The sequence below is a fragment of the Symphalangus syndactylus genome, chromosome 5 (assembly GCF_028878055.3).
Source record: "Symphalangus syndactylus isolate Jambi chromosome 5, NHGRI_mSymSyn1-v2.1_pri, whole genome shotgun sequence".
NCBI lineage: Eukaryota > Metazoa > Chordata > Mammalia > Primates > Hylobatidae > Symphalangus > Symphalangus syndactylus.
In genome coordinates this window covers 57,149,450-57,168,595 of record NC_072427.2, presented here as the reverse complement: position 1 = coordinate 57,168,595, position 19,146 = coordinate 57,149,450, and the positions used below count along the sequence as shown (strand labels likewise).

At 38.0% G+C, this 19,146-nt stretch overlaps 1 protein-coding gene and 1 non-coding gene across 9 annotated transcripts in view; both read right to left on the bottom strand.

The window, feature by feature from the left end:
* MTMR10 (myotubularin related protein 10) overlaps positions 1 to 19,146 on the bottom strand; it is a 74,944-nt gene that overhangs the window by 37,879 nt on the left and 17,919 nt on the right. For all 8 annotated transcript variants that reach the window (XM_055278548.2, XM_055278552.2, XM_063640259.1 and 5 more), the window contains exons 5-9: positions 18,601 to 18,743; positions 12,210 to 12,300; positions 5,137 to 5,320; positions 3,289 to 3,376; positions 3,118 to 3,206 (exon numbers count right to left, since the gene is read on the bottom strand). In XM_055278548.2, coding sequence (XP_055134523.1) covers positions 3,118 to 3,206; positions 3,289 to 3,376; positions 5,137 to 5,320; positions 12,210 to 12,300; positions 18,601 to 18,743 — 595 coding nt within the window. The remainder of the gene's footprint in view (positions 1 to 3,117; positions 3,207 to 3,288; positions 3,377 to 5,136; positions 5,321 to 12,209; positions 12,301 to 18,600; positions 18,744 to 19,146) is intronic.
* Positions 482 to 586, bottom strand: LOC129483599 (U6 spliceosomal RNA). Its single transcript, XR_008658121.1, has one exon. It is a non-coding gene; the product is annotated as a U6 spliceosomal RNA (small nuclear RNA).

The window sequence follows — 19,146 nt, the reverse complement described above, 5'->3', positions numbered from 1 at the left end:
AGCACCTATTCCCACAGTCTTAATGATTTGCTGTAGGATGAACTGCAAGTACAGACATTCACCAAAATTCCTCCCACCCTTCCTCTATTCTTAGGAGAGAACGGGCTGCTATAAATATGTGTCATGGGGTCTCTAGATGTTTTCAAAAGAAACAGCCAGGACTGGGATTCCCATCTATATTCAACGGGTAACTTCCAAACCACTTAAAAAAAAAAAAAAAACAGAAAACCTTGCTGTTGTTTTTTTCCTGAATAGAAAAAGTAATATAAATTAGTGTGGAATGTTTAAAAACACCTAGAAAAGATAAGAAAAACAAAATCACTCAGAATTCCATAATTTTGGTGCAATCTTTCTAGGTTTCCTCTATGCACCTTTATGTGTATGGAATTTAATATATGCATGAAAAATAAAATGGCACTGTACATTTGCTTGATAAACCAATTTTTAAAAATTAAATAACATGAATATACTCCCATTTCATTAAAATATGTAAGGTTTCATGAATCTGCATGTCATCTTTGTGCAAGGGCTATGCTAACCTTCCCTGTATCATTCCAATTTTACTACTTGTGTTGCCCAAGCAAGCGGGGAGTTGACATTCTTGGTGGGGTGGGGTAGATGATAAGATAAGATAAATGGGCTGTGGTGAATGCCATGGATGATGTAATCATGGGATTACAGGCTACTTTAGGTCACATGGTCAAAAACAGCTGCTCTGTGACGATGGTACTGAAGCTGAAACCTAAATGAATAGAGAAGCAATGCAAAGATCTGGGGTGAAAGTGTTCTAGGCAGAGGGCAGCTAGTGCAAGGGCCCTGTGGCAGGTAATAAGCATGGCTGCTGAGAAACCTAAAGAAGGCCAGTGGGGCTAGATGACACACCTGAGGGAATAAGGTTAGGAGACGAGGTTGTTGCAACAAAGAGGATCTGTTCTACTTATGAAGAATAGGATAGCTGAAAACACAAAAGGCATTAAAGTAATTCTCAGCTTAATAAATCACTGAAACTGCCACTGGTTGTAAGGTTTTATAACTAACTCTCACCCAACAATGCTACAATTGTCCCTTTAACGGCAAAATTCCTAACTGTGCGCTTCATCAGCATGCATGTTAATGAAAACAAGGCTTGGAGTATGACACAGCAGACAGTTAATTCCAAATGGAGTTCAGGTAAATCAAAATCCACAGAGAATACGGACTCGTGTGAACTATAGTCACCTTCCTTTCCAGAAAACTGAAGGGTCATTTGAGGTTCACTTGACGGTTATTTGCTTCAGTGAATATGGCTCTGTCAGTTACGGTACAGTGGAAAAACCCTACGATCTGGCTGTACCAAAAAGGACTGTGATACACAATTTCTGAGGCCCTATAAGCCTTTTTTATAAGATCTGTTCATTTACTCCTCATTTATTCAACAAGTATTGAATAAATATCATATGTGCTTCCTGGGTGCTAAATATATAATGGTGTGCAAAACAGACATAGTCCCTCATCTCATGAAGTAAAAACGACAGGCAGTAATCAAACTGTAACACACACATATATAATTAAAAACTGAAATAAATGTAAAAAACTCAGGAGCTCTAGGAACATAGACTTTTGAGGTCTGATCAAACTTTAGAGGTGAGAGAAGGCTTATCTTGAGGAAATGATGTTTGAATTGAGATATAAAGAACGAGTGAGCCGGGTGCGGTGGCTCACGCCTGTAATCCCAGCACTTCGGGAGGCTGAGGCGGGTGGAACACCTGAGGTCAGGAGTTCGAGACCAGCCTGGCCGACATGGTGAAACCCTGTCTCTACTAAAAATACAAAAATCAGCTGGATGTGGTGGTGGGTGCCTGTAATCCCAGCTACTCAGGAGGCTGAGGCATGATAATCACTTGAACCTGGGAGCCGAGATCATACGACTGCACTCCAGTGTGGGTGACAGAGTGAGACTCTGTCTCAAAAAAAAGAAACAAGGAGTGCCAAGTGGGTAAGCGTGGAGAGTGTTCCCAGATGAGTGCAAAGAAGGCAGTCCAGAAGGGAAGAGCGCTGGTCAATGTCAGGAGGTTGAAAACACCAGGGAAAGTCCAGGAGGCTGGAGCCCAGGGGGAGAGGAGACATGGAAGGAGGAAATGATGGCACTTGTAACACACAGGCAGAGGTGCAGCTGGGTTCGTGGAAGCACATGGGTTTATAAGGTGTCTGAAAAGTGAAGTGAGAAAATCTGAGGAGGGATTGGGGATGGGGAAGGGAAAGAAAGAGGAAGGCATCCAGGATGACCCCCGGTTTCTGAGAGCAGGCTGGGGGATGGCATGGAGGCCATATCCTTGAGTTTGGTTATGGACATAACGAGTTTAAGGAGCCTTTGAGACCTCCATGTAGAAGTCAAGGTAGACTGAAGATATAGATGTGTTGGCCACTAAAGCCACATTCTTGGGGGAACTTCTTTAGTAAAAGAATACAGAACATGAGGAAGCGGCCTTAGAATCTGTGTAATGTCTGGAGAGAAGAGGATGGGTCTGCAGAAGGCACGGAGTGCCAGTGAGGAAGAGGAGCTTCGGGAGAGTGGAGAGAAGCAGAGGCTGAGGGCCCAGGCGGGTTTAAGGAGAGAGTGATCAATAGTATTGCTCGCTGCTATGAGCACAACTGAGAAAGGCCTCCTACTTTAATGACGTAGAGGTTACTAATGACCACAGCAGATGATGCCAGACTCGTCTGTGGTGGCTAATGAAAACCACTGTTCTAGCTACTGCAAATGTGTAGACCTAAATAAGACACATCAAACTACAAGAAAAGTTTGATTTATCCTGAAGTGTCTCAACTGGATATCACTGCACTTTGAAAGTATGTTAGAGGAAATGTCATAGCAAGATGTCAGCAATGTAAGATCCACAAGTGTCTTACAAACCAAATAATTAAATTATATTTAGTGTAACCCCAATGTCAGTTAATTTTAATATTGTCACATTCTTTTCAAAATGGCAATTCTTATATAAAACATGGTGCTAACTAATTAGTAAGACTATCCATTTTGTTATTTTCAATTAGTAGGGAACTCACTGTAGTTATACATGACCATCTTTAAACTACATCTAAAACCATCTAAAGTGACAATGACCATTTCTCAATTACCTCTGGTCAATCTTCCTCTGCTGCAGCGCGTCTTTGATGAGGGCCATTCGCACAAGAGCACTGCCGTTAGAGTGGCTCCAGCACCAGAGCTAGGGGAGAGGCAGAATCCTTACTTCACTGTGTAGAAACAATGGACGTCAGCATTCATAAAATCCAACAGAAATCACTTACTGGCATCCTTCTCCCAACAAAAGAATGGGAAAAGATCTTTAGATCTTGGTCTGCTAAAGAACTTGGCACTACAAAGTATTCTGGAAGGCTGGAGGGGAAAAAAAAAAATTATATGAGTCCCGTGCTAAAAGCAGGAATAGTGTGCTCCTGCAGACCCTAGAAATAATTAAGCACAGTTGTCCCCACTTAATGTGCACCCCACTTAGTAGCCACACAGTGGGCACCATGGGGGGCAGTGACAATCCTAGACATCTTAGTCTAAAACATGTGCGATATGACCAATTCTTAAAAACCTAAATTTACAGCATGAGAAAATTCCAAAGAAGGTATTAGAAATATTTTCCAGAATGACTATTAAACATGTATGTGTTCACTGAAAAATATATCCACCTTTGTTCTCTTGACAGGCTATGGTTAAGGACTCCAGGCAAACAAAAGAAAACCCCACAAATCTACCAGGAGCTTCAGCTCTCTTCTTAAGTCCCTCTTCTACCTTTCCCCTTGCCTAAAAGGCACAGTCAGACTCTAGGACACTGATCAGACAATAATTACTAGTGGGCAAGCTCACTGCACCTCAAGACATCTTCCTTCTTTCCCCGATGTGGCTGGGTAGCCCATCACATGTTTCTCAGCACATATACCAGAGTGTGCTGGCCATGAAGCTTAAATTCCAGGGGAAGCAAAAGATACAAGCTACATGCTGCAAAGCACCTTTCTAGAACTGTACTAGAAGTTCCTGGTATTGGATTAACCAGTAATAACACAGTAGTGCTTTTCTTCCTTTTTCTAAAAAGCTGCTTTTGTGCATGAACTAATGAGGACTTCAATGACCTTAAAGTAAGGCATTCCAAAAAATTCATAATAACTAAATGACATTAAACAAATTAAAAAAACAAATTCCTAGTCACTTCTGGAAGATCCCCTAGGGAACCAGCTCACTATTCGGAAAAAAATGTTAAATAAAGGAGAAAATGTAGATATTTATATTGCTTTTCTTGTACGAACTGTGTTACAGGGCACTAAAGATCTGGTGAAAGAAAAGTTCGATAAAAGCAGAAAGATGATAGAATTAGAAGGTGAACAATCGCAATCCTTAGTGAAATAACGATCTGAGCAATGATCCTCCCTCCCAATGCAAAACTATTTTTGGGAGCTAAAACCATGATATAAAAGGGGAACTTTTACTGGGTGGATCAGGTTGATACCCTCTAAGCCCACTGGTCGTCAGGATTACAATGAGAGAGACACAGCCAGCCAGCCTGAGATGGGACGTGACTCCACAGGAGAACACAGAACCACCTAATGAAACATTCTTGCCAAAAGTACTGAACCAAAATCCAATTAAGCCTCTGTTGCTAACATTTTAAAGGAAATACTAGAGACAAAGGAAAACATTACGGGACACCCTGGGGATAAAACCAGCAATATCTACAATGTGGAAAATTCTAGGGAACAAATGACCTGGTTTGTCAACAAATAGTAGGTAAAAAAGAGGTGGGAGGAGACTGTTGTAGACTAAAAGGCCTAAGAGACATATTAAGCAAATTCAGTGTGAAGACTTTAGATCCTGATGTGAGCAAACCAACTGTAAAACACCAGTTACAACATATAATGCAGTAAACACTGACTACTGATGACAGTAAGGAATTACTATCAACTTCTTTTAAGGGATACTGTAATTTATATTAAGAAGCCCTGATCTTTAAAATAAAATATTTATTAAAACATTATTAAAAACAAATATTCCATTAACCACAACTTGAAAGTCATCAATGACAACAGAGTTCGATGATTATTCATAGGGAAGTGACTTCCAGCCATACATAACATTGCTAAAATTGTACTTACCAAGTGGATATCATGTAACCTTCGTTAATAGAACAAACTCTCCACCCAGAAGCACCTGTCCTCTTGATTTCTCTGTCCCAATCCGAGTAAGTTTCAAAGAGTGGAGTTTTCTGGCCGCTGCCACCACCAGCTCCATTACCTCCTCCTCCTCCATCTCCTGAGGGAATTCCATTAATTTTGTTGGCTGTAGGAAAAAGCAACATTATGAATTTTAAGTCACATTTTCCCCAGCATTCCCTCTTCTCTGAACCTCCTGTCACATGCATACTCTGATGTGCCATCTCTAACCCACTTCACCTTCCAAGTCTCTCTGAGAACCGTCTTCCCCTTTCCATTTAAAAATAACTTTTTTTTTTTTTTTTTGAGACGGAGTCTCGTTCTGTCGCCCAGGCTGGAATGCACTGGCATGATCTTGGCTGACTGCAACCTTCGCCCCACAGGTTCAAGCTATTCTCCTGCCTCAGCCTCTTGAGTAGCTGGGATTACAGGCACCTGCCACCATGCACCATGCCCAGCTAATTTCTGTATTTTTAATAGAGACAGGGTTTCACCATGTTGGCCAGGCTGGTCTTGAACTCCTGACCTCAGGTGGCCCACCTGCCTTGGCCTCCCAAAGTGCTGGGATTACAGGCATGAGCCACCAGGCCTGGCCTAAAAATAACTCATTTAGTCTTGTCCTTATCCAGCTCTTTCCCAACTCTGTAAAACAGCTTTGATTTTTCTCTCCTTCTACTGGCTCTATCTTCTCTGCCTTCAAACATAAACAGGTCAGTCAACATGATATTGAAAACACTTTGATCACGCTGGACCACTCTAGCTACTATGTCAGGCATTTTTCTTCCTTCCTTTTCCTGACCACCTTCCCCCAGAATGAAAAATGGCTGCTGCCTAGATTTCCTCCCCATTTATTTTCTCTTTAATTTTCAAATGTCTTCCATCCCTACCATTCTAACAGAATCTATTCCTAACCCTTCCTCATCTCCCTGCCCCTAATTGTGGGGTAAGTCCATGTCATTTGATTATTTGCTCCACATATTTTGCCTGGAAAAATGAAACATCCAACAATCATCTCTGTCCTCAAGCCCTTCAAATCTTTAATTTTTCTAATACCAACTTCTCACCTACCTGCTCTTTCCTATCTGCTCATTAGAAAATTCTTGGTTTCCTGTATCTACTCGATTATCCTTTGAAAAGCTCATAAGGTTCCTTGCGCTTTGCTAGAGTGCTGTTTCCACATGAAGATTACAGCAGGGCAGGCCTAGACTTGCATTTCCTTAGTAAGGAGCCTGCTCTGAGAGAGAAGTAATGCTATCTTCTAGGAGCATGCCCACAGCCTCAAGAGTGCCTGCAAAGTGATTATTGAGAAACAAGCTGTCCCACCAGTCAGCCAGATCTACCTTGGCAATATCTGGTAACAGATGGCACAACCCATTCTGGCCCAGGGTCTTTCTGCTGAAGGCTGCAACTGTGGCAAGTCTCCCAGCTGGCATCCCCAATGGGATATTCTGCTGCATTTAAAACAGCCAGCAGCTTACCACAAGACACACTTCCCTAAAAAGATGTGTTCATGATGCTAATCCCTTGCCTAAACTTTCAATAAGCTCATTTTCCAACCAAATCAAGCAAACCTAACTGGCTTCTCTTGGCCTTAGAGATCCCTCACATAACTTATCTGACCTTCATTTCCCATTCTCCTCTGCAGCCATGCAATACCCTCCAATGTCCCATGAACATGTCATGCCCATTCCTACTGATTATTCATTAATTCCTGGTACAAGACAGGTATTTTCTGAGAACTCCCCATGTGCTAATGCCTGAGCGCAAAAAGATGAGTAAGATTTTATCTCTATCTTGAAAGCATTAATAAGTGTGATAATCACAGAGTACCAGATGTATGAGTGCAATGAGGATGCAAAAGAGAAGGCCCCTAACTCTCACTGGAGGGAGAGGCTGGGGCAGGAAAAGCTTCACGACTTGACCACAACTAAAGAGAGTTCTAAGGAATAAGTCAAAAGTTGCCAGGTAGCTGGTGAGGAGAAGGTAGGCATGCCAGACAGAGAAGAACTTAAAAAAGATGGTGTAACTGTATAACATCAAGTAACTAAATACAGCTAGAGCATAGGGATTCAAGAGGTGGTGGAAGAGAGGTGGGAAATTAAATAGGGCCTAGACTCTAGTGTGTTTCCCAAAAAAGTAACTTCTAGCCACACAAGCCCGTTTAAATTTAAACTGAAATGAAAATTAAATAAAATTAAAAATTCAGTCCATCAGTTGCACTAGCCACATTTCAAGTACTTAACAGCCACATGTGGCTAGTGGCTCTAGTGGCTGCCCTAATTCCATCACTGGACGGTGCTGCTCTAGATTATGGAGGGGCTTATGTACCATGTTAGGAATTTGGACTCCTCTAAGTGGTATCAGAATTATCCAGTGATTCTGATTTTAACAAAGCTCGTTAAAAAGTAAAATGCTGCCGGGCGCGGTGGCTCATGCCTGTAATCCCAACACTTTGGGAGGCCGAGGTGGGCGGATCACGAGGTCAGGAGATCGAGACCATCTTGGCTAACACGGTGAAACTCTGTCTCTATTAAAAATACTAAAAAAAAAAAATAAGCCGGGTGTGGTGGCATGTGCCTGTAGTCCTAGCTACTCAGGAGGCTGAGGCGGGAGAATGGCGTGGACCTGGGAGGCAGAGCTTGCAGTGAGCCGAGATCATACCAGTGCACTCCAGCCTGGGCGACACAGCGAGACTCTGTCTCAAAAATAAATAGATAGACAGATAGATAGACAGACAGACAGATAGATAGATAGATAGTAAAATGCTAATTCTAAGCCCATATCCTAGAGTTCCACTCCATCTCAGGGCCTTCTCTGGAGTAACACAACAACTAAAAAGCGTGTCTGTGAGAAGGAAGACTTAGGAGTTGTGATCTCTCCAGAACACAAAACCTGCATATGGAATTTTTGGCAAAGCCCAATCTATACAGTGTTCCAGTGCACCAAAACAAAGAAAGCTATTCAATATTAGAAAATCTAAGTAATTCATCATATGACTACATTAAAGATGAAAAAGGCTATATGAATGACCAGCTTCGTAAGTACAGAAAAACATATGATAGATACCTGTTTATGACTGAAAAAAAAAAAAAACCAACAACGTTAGCAAATTTGGAATAAAAGGGAATTTCCTTAACTGGATAGAGGGTGTTTATCAAAAAGACATAGCTAAGAGCATCTTCATTAAAAGCGGGAAGTGAAATGATGCCTGCTAATATTACTGCTATTCAACACTGAACCAGCAGTCCTAGCCACACAATAAAAACACCACGACCAAAAAAGAATTATAAAAAACATACTCAAAATTTTAAGAGTTATGTAAAACAGTTTGGTGACTGAGTCTAGCAGCACTGAATACTTTTTAGTGTTTTGGGTTGCAGACTTTAATAAGCTAGGCTAAGAATGTGCTATTGTTTATGAGATTGTTTCTCTGGCCAAATTTTGTTTCAAGATCTAACTTACACAAATTTTTCTAAATATAAAATGAGAACATCTATTTATATTTTCTAAGCATAAAGTGAGATCCTCTATCGTTTGTTATTTTATCCGTTTCTCTTGTTCAAATCCTGTACTTTTCTAAACAACTGGGACTAGGTCTTTTATATGTTCTGTATCATCTTCATTTAGAGCTCATTACAGAATGTGTAATGTATACTCAATCTGGTTTTACAGTCCAGAAATTTGAATGCTTTCCAAAGTTCAAAAGACCTGACACCAGTGGCCTGCTCTATGAGTGGATCACTATGAGGAGCTGGACCAACAGTGAAAGGTGGGTCATCTCAGGGAGACCTGGCTCTGCTGACCGCTACCTGACTGAGGTTTTATGACATGCCTCCACAGCAGACTAAGAGTGAAATAGATATTACATGCTCCTGACCTTGGCTATCTTCTGTGACAGTACAAAAGTCTAATCCTATACTGTTGGGGTTATTTTAGATAATTTCCACTGAATTGGCCAATTGATATTTAGAATGGCTTCAAGCAACAGAAAATACAAATCATCAACATATGAAAAGAAAGCCTATCACTCTGATGATACCGCAGAAATTAGAAGTCACAAAAGAATAAGGTAAAAAGAGGACTGTGAGTATTAATAAGTTTAAAAGCACGAGTCAACAAAGTGGTTCTTAACTGGGAGATTCTGACCTGTGCTGGAGCCAACGTGGCTGTATTTCTAAAGGTTCCTCCAATAATCCTGATGTATACAGCTGGCTGGAACCACCAATATTCAACAATCATTTATAGCTATTCTGAGAATCTTAAGCAACAAAGTTTAAAAATTCCTATACTGTTTCAAATGGATTGTGTACCTTGTGTTTTTCAAATAGGCATTTTAAGGAAAATCTAATACAAAGATCTATGTTAATAAAAAGGATAAAATTAAATGTCACTGAAAATGTACAATTTCTGATGTGTAACTTCATTACAACTTCAGATTACATCACAGCATCTGTAAGCAGGATGTCTGTCACGAAGCCGAGTTGCTGACACTAGGCTGCAGATAACTTCATGAAACTTTCAATATTTTTGGTCCAGAAGCATAATCTGACATCTTATCAATTCTATAAGAAAGATGAATCTGTACTTTTTTGACATTATTTGCCCAATAATAATCTGACTAATGAAAACAGAGTCCTCATGGTTTCTTTAAAGTTAAAAGAGAAAAAACAGAATCATTGTTCTTGTTTGTGCTAGTAGTATTCTCCTGGGGTGTTTGTGCAAAGCGATGTTCCAAAGCCTGGGTGCTACACATCTTACTTTACTCCAGGATATTCACAGAAGTGTTGGGATGACTGCAGGACCTTTCAGAGATGGCTTTTGCTCATGTGATGCTGAATATGAATGAAAACCTGAGTGACTAAGGCCAGCTAAAATATCATTTTCTTAGATAACTGCAGGGGACCTCCTCCAACTTTGGATCTTATTTGTGGAAACAGCTTTGTCACCTACCTGCCTGCAAAAAGGACTTCTTTAATCCAGCCAATGAATCAAGGTGTCATCCAGAAGTTCAAGAGTGGATGAGTGGGCATCTTTCACTCACAAATTAATGAATTCTGACTGCAGTGTGTGGAAATTTCAGGCTCCTTTTGATCTTAAAGATGCAGTATTTATGCTTCTGTAACAGCATGGAAGGATATTAAAGGATGTTACCCTATGAGGAATCTTAACAAAACTATGGCCAGTGTTATGTTTATGAAGTACTTGTCAAAGGAGGAGTCTGAAGGATGTAATATAAAAAAGCATCCCTGAATATTTTAAGTATTAATCATCAAATTTTATCAATAAGCTATATAAGAAGAAATAGAGGAACTGAATGATGTAAATTTTAAAATTCCAGTAGTAGAAGACCTATGGGTGGATAAACTAAAGTACTGTAAACCAGAGATGCCCACAAGGTATGAATGAAGAAAAATGTGGAAAGTAACTGAAGCAGGCATCAGGTTACCAACTGTATAATGAAGTTTACCATCTTTGCCGAGCCCAAGTCACTAAATTACTGTAGAAGTTATGGATCTGTAAACTGGAATGAATCATTTCTATCAGAAAAATAGCATGAAGAACTGGTCTGTATCATAAACAGTCAAGCAGGAATCAAAGACTCACTCCTACAACTCTTGCAACTCTGGCTGAGGATCTTATTGAAGATAACCTTGATCACTGTTCCGTAGCTTGATGATGATCCCAAGGAGTGTTTACCTAATAGTGCAGGATCTGTATACTTTATTTTTAGACAGTAAGTGAATTCACTTAATACTAATAAACTTCAAAAAATAATTATATTGCTTAAGCTTAAGTTACAATTATGTATATATCAATAAGAAAAATTAAGTTGCAAATACTTTTGTTATACAATTTCTATAAATATAATACTGTATGATAAAAGCTGCTCTGCAAAGCATTATTTTCATATATTATCTCTACAGTATTAAGTTGTTTTTTTTTTTTTTTTTTTTTGGTCCTCTCAGTGCTTAATAGAAAGGTAGGTATCTTTTAAACTAAGGAAAATTTACTTATACACATGCATCTTCAGATACCATACACTGATACATTTTAATGTATTTACAATATAGTGTTGCTGGAATATACTTTTATTATGCCAGTTATTTAAATTACTACCATATGTTTTATGGTAACAAAATATAAAATTTCAGTACAATTAATAATTTGTATGGCCCAGACCATGCTGGGTGAATGGATTTTTCATTATAAATACACAGCTGATTTATTTTTCTTGCTTAAATAAAAGAACACAGGCTTCGCTCAGTTAACTGACGTGCAGTCACTAACTGACACTGGGGCTAACAGGAGACATGGCTCTTTGTTTTACGAGACATGGCTCTTTGTTTTACTCTATCCTTTTAAGAGATTTTTAAAAATGGTTTGTTAAAATTACATTTGTACAGAAACAGAATGTACAGAATTGCATGATCACCTGGAATCTTCCTTGGTCATGTCATGACTGTCAGATATACAGACAAACAAAAGCTGTCTAGAAGATACCTGTCCTTGGAAAAATGCTCATCTTCCTTTCATCAATATTATTCAGAAATAGAAACTCAGCATTTTGAGAATCTTAATGAAGTTCACAAAAAGTTTTTAATCACTTTAGCTTTTGCATGAAATCACACCTTGCCAGAAAAGATTATGCTTTTAATATAGCTTTTAGTTTTCTGCCAGTTTTCTTAAAAGATAAGATTACTTTAACTCAAGCTATCAATTAAAAAGGGTGGGTTATATATTCTTCATCATAAAATACAAGCCAATGACTGGAGATTAAATATATGACATAACTTATAAGCCCATATTCATAGCGTTATAGGTTCTTCCTGGTAACTTGTCAAGAAATAATCTGACAAACTATTGGCTCTTTTAGCATGTAGTGCTTACTTCTCTAAGGTATGAAGCTAGTAATTCTACAATCATTAAAGCTCATGTACTTGGAGGCTTCCGGTAAACATAAGAGTAAAATTTACACATGTAAAATTAGTCACAATATTTAATATTTTCATATTTACCTGAATTGTGGTATTTTTTCCCAACATATTCAAATGCAAAGAGTAGCTGGAGGTCTGTTGGCTGGGAATAATGAGCTATTGCAAGGCATACCTAGGAAAAATTCTACATTTAGAATTTGATTTTTAACACACTTAGTTAAATGAAATGTACAATAAGGCCTTGGGCACTGGGAGCATCATCTTGGGGCAGTGATTATAGATACTATTTACATGTTTTTCTGTTGACCTAGAATATAAAAGAGCTCCTTAAGGCCAGGTATCTCATTCACTGTCATGCCCTCAAGACACTGTTTATCTTTAGCTAGCACATGGCAAGTATTCAGTAAGTATTTGCTGAGTTAAATTTTAATTGGAAAGTAATTTTAGTCCAATAAAGAAAGCTTGAAACTAAAGAAGCATTCTCCAAAAAGGCAGTGGCTCATGTCCACTCCAAAAAAGGAAGAAAAAACTTTCATTTTTGGTGGACTATAAAGGATTAATATAAGGCATGAAACTTTAAAGTTTACGCCTCATGGATTTAAAAATCTAAATAGAGAAACATTAATTACAAAAAATTAATATTAGCAAGAAACTCCAAAAATGCATGGGTGGCTCAAAGAGGTACATCAAAAAAACAATAAACACACACACATACATACACACACACACACACAAACTGTGTTTAAGTAAAATGGTTTGGGACCATGTGCCCTGTGGTGGAAAACGTGCGGGCTTTAGAATCAAACATATCAGAGGGCTTGAATCCCAGCTCTATCAAGTACTTGCTACATAACATGTGTGAAGTCATTTCCTCTCTTCTAGCCTCAGTTTGCTCACTTGTAAAACGAAAGTAATACCTAGGCTGTGGTAAGAATTAACAAGCTTAATGCAGGCTAGGCCTTTGGAGGAGCTCCATATATGGAAATATGGCTGTTATTATTCTCAACTGCTGCTAGATAGAATGAAGGATGGTGCTCTAGGCTTACAAACCCTGGTAGTCACTAGAATGTGAGAGAAAATGCTCTTCAGTGAGCAAAGATGAAAGAAGAAATTTAAGACATATGCAAGGAGAACACAGCAGAAAAACTTACTTTAAAAGATTAAATATTATTTAGAAGGTAAAGCGTTAAGGCAGAATGATATACTTTGGACAGTGAGTAAGTAGGAAAAGTTAATTGTTAGTTCATGTCAAATTAGTGGCGTCTGGACTGGGCTGATGCACATTTCATTAACCAGTAAGCATGTGTCAACTTGTTTAAACTACATTTTAAAAGTCTTCTGTAGAATAAATGTTTCCTGTCTCACTAAGTTAAAATATACAAACAAGGGGACAGAATTTGTCATTAGTTTTGACCAAAAAGAAAAAAAAAACTGCTTCTTGAAACTTACGTGGTATCTCGATTTCTCAATATCTATAGGAGAGTTTTCTATGATGGTCCCACTTGCAAAATTTAGTAGCCGGTTATCTATATTCCCATTCCTAATCTTTTTAACAGTTTTCCTTAAAGCATTTCTAGCAGCAAAACTACTGAAATCCGTACCTTGAAAAAGTTCTCATCCTTCCTATTGGTTTGGGCACCGTTGATAAGCTATGTTGCACTTTTCTCTAGACATTTTTCATAGTTGTCCATTTTGCTACACTGCCATGGCCACATCCTTAGGCCATACTCACCTTATGGCACCTCTGAGAGCTTCCTTACAGTCTAGAAATCTACAAAACTTAAGGATTAAGTTTGTAATGACGTAATTTTGATTAACAAGTTTGCTCTCTTGATAATCTGCTGTGGTCCCCAGACATCTGCATAACAAATTAAATCTCCTCATTCTTGATTCTTCACAAAACTGGCTCTCCTCACCAGGTAACTATACCTTCCCAATATTCCCTCCGCAATCTCAGGTCAGAGAAAAACAGGTTTGAACACATTCTGTCTGACTTAGCCCCAGCCATCTCCACTGTCACACTCTTTGCTTGGAAAATCCTACTCCTCTTAGCCAACTATGCTTTCTTGGAAACTGTCCTGTCTGTTCAACACTACTCTCTTCACAAGCCTTCCTAGCGGGAGCCAATTTCAGAGTATTAATTCCAGAAACCCATAACAACAGTTTCAATATAAAGTGTCTCTTTAGTTAATTGTGCTTATATTGCTTTACTTCCAACATATTCACATAATAGTTATGATGTCGATGAAAAGTAGGATATAGGTGGTTCTGTTATACTTCTACCATGAAGGTCAATTCCTTAAGGATAAATGCCACATTTCACATTCATTTAACAAATATTTACTGAGCACCTACAATGTTGTAAGCCCTACAGATGCAGTGAACAAAACAGACACTAATCCCTGTCCTCATGAAGCTTACATTCTAGTGGGAAGACAGACACTAAACAAGATAAAGAGAAAAAATACAGAAAGTTAGATAACTATGAATGCTAAAAGAGAAAAATAACAGAGCAGGGAAGGGGAATATGAAGTGTTATAGTGAGAAGAGGGAGGCAGGTTAAAAAGTAGAGGAGGAGACCAAGAAAGACCTCTCTGCACAGACTTGAGTAAAGATCTGAAGATGTCTGCATTTTGCAGCATCACTTCAGTGGCTTTCTGAAGGTGCTCTGTGTCCAACAGTGGTTAGACTAATACTGACAAAAGTAGTTACCAACATATTAAGGAAAATGCCCCAAGCCAGTAATAATAATACTAATGTCTATCACATTCTCCAAAACAATTAGAAAGCAGTCACATGCTCTTTCTGTTTACAGAAAAGAAATTCACAGATCACTGATCATGGACATCTTTTTTTTGTGGCCATGAGGCAAAAAAGAAATAAAGCCTATTTTCAAGGCAAAACCCAACACAGCGTATTTTTTAAAAGTCCCTTAAAAATAGCACAATATCACATTAGGTTAGGAAACAAATGAGTATGTCCAAAAGCATCTACATTGAAAGAAGTCTATAAAAATATTGTAAAACTGCAAGTCAGCTGAATTACTGGTTGATTTTTTTGGGGTGGCAGAACTCGAACTAAATACATTGTTTTTCAGTAGTGAATTTCAATGTATAACTTATTTCACATGACCTAAGTAAGGGGCCTCTTTGGACACACAGACTAAGGCACATACAAACTTGTGTACCTGGATTGTCTTCATGTTGTTACTGTGGAACACTCTGAGAAGAGAAAGCCAGGGCCCCATTCTTTGCACTTTTACATACACACTATTTTAAAAACCTAAGTCCAAATTCCTACCTTTCATCCTAAGAGTTTTTGAAAGATGTGAAATACTTCATTTGTCCTGGCTACCGTAGGAAATGAAGAAAATGCTGGTATTAAAGACATTAAATTATGGCAAATATTTTATTGGAGAAAAAAGTAGTAAACTACTTTTAAATCAATTTTTGGACCAAAGCTGATAATCTTCTCTGGACAGAAGCCAGAAGTACCCACAGTGGATGGTTTCTTTTCTAAGATCATCTGGGGTGCAGTACTGAAGAAGCTCAAATCCAGGAAACACTCAAACCTCATTAAGTTTTATCTCATTTGCAAACAAAAGTGGTTTATTTCTGTGGCCTGAAAGCCACCAAAAAACAGTACCAGATTCAAGTCAAAAACGACAGTTCATAAAAAGGCCAACTTGTTCTTTAATCAGATGAATGGAATTCACTTCTAAAAGTATTCCTGAAGAAGTGGTTCACAACCAACTAATCAGAGAACAAAGTGGAGACAAAAAGCATGTATTTAACTTGTCATGCATGTGTATCTATATATTTATCTTTATCTACACAGACAGATATATAGATAAATCATTAAAAACAACCTTTATTATTTTGCCCTTCAGTTTTGAGCAAAGGTTCTGCAAAAGAAAATGGTGGCTGTAAGTTGCTATGAGGTTAGATGTCCAATTCTGCACCATCAAATTCCTTCTTTCTTTATACAGACCTTTCCCAAATATCACTATTTTCCTGTTGACAGCTCGAGGATAATGAGGATGAATATTAATGAGTACAAGTGCCCAAAGCAATCTAATTTTGTCATAATACAATTGGAACAACATCAACAAGACAACCAGAAGGGTTCAGAACATTTAACAAAATGTGAACCAATTTAGTATTTTTGAATTTCATTTTTCAAAACAAAAACATAAATGTCTTAGGTATTTCAAAATGAATCAATGGTTTACCCACCAGAGAACTCCAAACATGCATTTTGTCATTTTAAAGCAACTGATAAAATAGCAAAGCATTTTCCAGAGAAAACAGTATTCAAAGCTTCCAGGAGGTAAAAATGAGCCATAATTTCCTAACTGCTACCGAATGTTAAATGAAAACTTTTCACTTGAAATAAAAGAGTATGCCATAATTTTTATTTTTAACTCACAAAGCCATCCAGCTTTGGTAGCCACATACAACTTAACCCTGTTTGAAATGTGTAAATCCCAAAAAAACTATTTATATTCTCATTGCATCTATTTTCTTTTTCTGCACCCTCCCCTGCCCTGCAACCCCTGTGGCTATACAAAAGACAAAGATGCACATGCTTTTCATATTTTAGGATACTGGGAAAAAGATTTTTGTCTGAAACTTGGTCTTAGGAAAGGGCATATGAGGGACTGGCTTGTTTTGTGCAGACGGTTTAGTAAGGCCCTCTTCATGAACCAGCAGCACAACACATAGGGGATATTCTGAATTTCCACAGCACTTATTATGCTCTGTTCATCTGGAAATCAACTATCTGTGTAGAAACATCTTTCATGCTGCCACTTTGTACCATTACTTTTCATTTGTTCATGCTTTATCTTCTTCACTAGATTTAAGTTCTCTAGGGCAAGAAACTGCATCTTATCCTTCTTTCTACTTGCTAAATTTAGCACACTGCCTCAACATCAAAAATGACCAACAAGTACTACAGATGGTTCAAGAACTAGGCCAAATTATTATTATTTCCACTCATTAAAATAGTGTCAACTGAAAAATACAGTAAAAGAGGGAGAATTTAACTTTCCGAAAGAGATCCGGTCAATTGCATCAATTTCTTCCTTAGGAATATGCTGTCCTAACTCAATCTAGCAAGTTCTGTGATGTCCCTAATCTTGAGATGCTACACATCTTAAGGTTTTCATAAGCAGGTCTTTGATGCTTTGATCAATTAAATTACAAATATAAATAAGCTTGAGGAAGTAACCTGTCTGAAATATTTTATGTACAGTCTAATACATCATGAATTCTAAAGTCTTTCTATATAATAGGCACTTTAAATTAGTAAAATGCCAAAATCACAAACGGCACAATCGAACAGGTGAAAGAGGCTTTAAGAGTTATCTAGTTGAATTTTCAATAATGCAGCTTGCTGAGAGATGGTTATACAGACTATTTGAAAACTTTTACCCATAGAGGAGCCTACAACCACTCTACTCTGCTCAACAGTCACGTGTTTTCAGATGTATTTTCATATATTCATCTCCTGCTTGCCTTCCTGTGAAGAAACTGTTGGTTCTCAATCTAAAAACAAATCTACCACCTCTTCACCAAAGTATATGAAGACAGCTGCCTTACAATATTTTTGCCAGCCTTGTTTTGCTATCAACAGAAAATTTACTGCAGTCAGTTGACTGACCATGGAAAACAAAGGCACTCATTGCTTGGTGGTGCAAAGACTGCCTCCATTCTGAGAGAAAGCCACGTCCTATTCTACTAAGATACTGTTGCTCTATTCCCATACGCACGTGCAAGCTTCCTACTGGAGAGTCTGTGACTCTGCATTTGCTGCAGCACAGACTGGAACGGGGGGCATATTAGGTCTACCAGCTTCACTCCTCTGGCAAAGCAAAACATGGAAAACATGCCCTTGACTCTTACTTTACAAGTAGGGTAATAAGTCATTATCTGGAAGGCTGTGGAAAAATAAGGCAGTTAAAAAGTTACTAGCTTTGTGTTGCCCCTGTTGAGTGTCACTCAATTCATAATATTTCTTTAAACCACTAATAATTACTAAGCCTTTCCCGTAACTATATATTCACCTAAATCTTATGTAACATAAGTCTAGCTTAGAGTTTGTTGGTAAAGTTCTGCAGTACTGAATTAAAAGCCTAACCAAACCTTAATTACAGTATATCACCAACTTTTCAACCTTTTAACCAAGAAACTGACAAGTAATGATCTTTATGTAAAAAAAATGCTAATTTCCATGTGAGAGTCTTTAATATTTGAGAAGCTGATAAAAAATTATATAGAACACATTAAAACAGCCATAAACCAATCCAAGAAAATAGTTCTATTAATATTCTTGGCTTTGACTTAAGAAGATGTCTGATAACTTCCCCTAAAAAACATCTGAGCAATTGAGAAATGAAAACTGCCATACAGAATTGAAATCAGTGAACACAGTACAGAACCCAGAACTTGATAAACCTTAACGGTATTACCTTTTTAGCACTTTCGGGACCTGATTCATCAAAGCGAAATCTGACAATTCTGAAATCTTTACAATAAATAATTAACTCTGTTGGATTAAATTTCAGTTTCTGGTTGGGGCCTAGGACTTTCTGCTTCCTCTTGTGGTCATTTACTAAAAAAGAAAAAAAAATAGAGAAGAAATGCGTAATAATTACTTCTAACTCACATTTTAGTACAAATTCTAGTGAAAATAATTGGAAGGTCACCCATCACTTGAGCTCTGCTTGTCTAGAATGTTTCATACTTGTAATTCCTAGAACTTGGGGATTGGTTTTAACTTTGCTTTGGAAGATATTTTAAATGATTATTTGCATAAAACCACCATCTAGATACATTTAATGATTAATTTTAATTAAAAAGAGGACAAAAAACTTAGAAACTATGAAAAGTTATACATTTTATATCTTCCTTTTAAAACAATTTATTGACGTCTCCCCTCTTTATGTTCCTGGGACTCAAAAAAATGGCAAAAGTAAACTTACAGAAATAAAACGCAAATCCAAGTATTTTGAGAG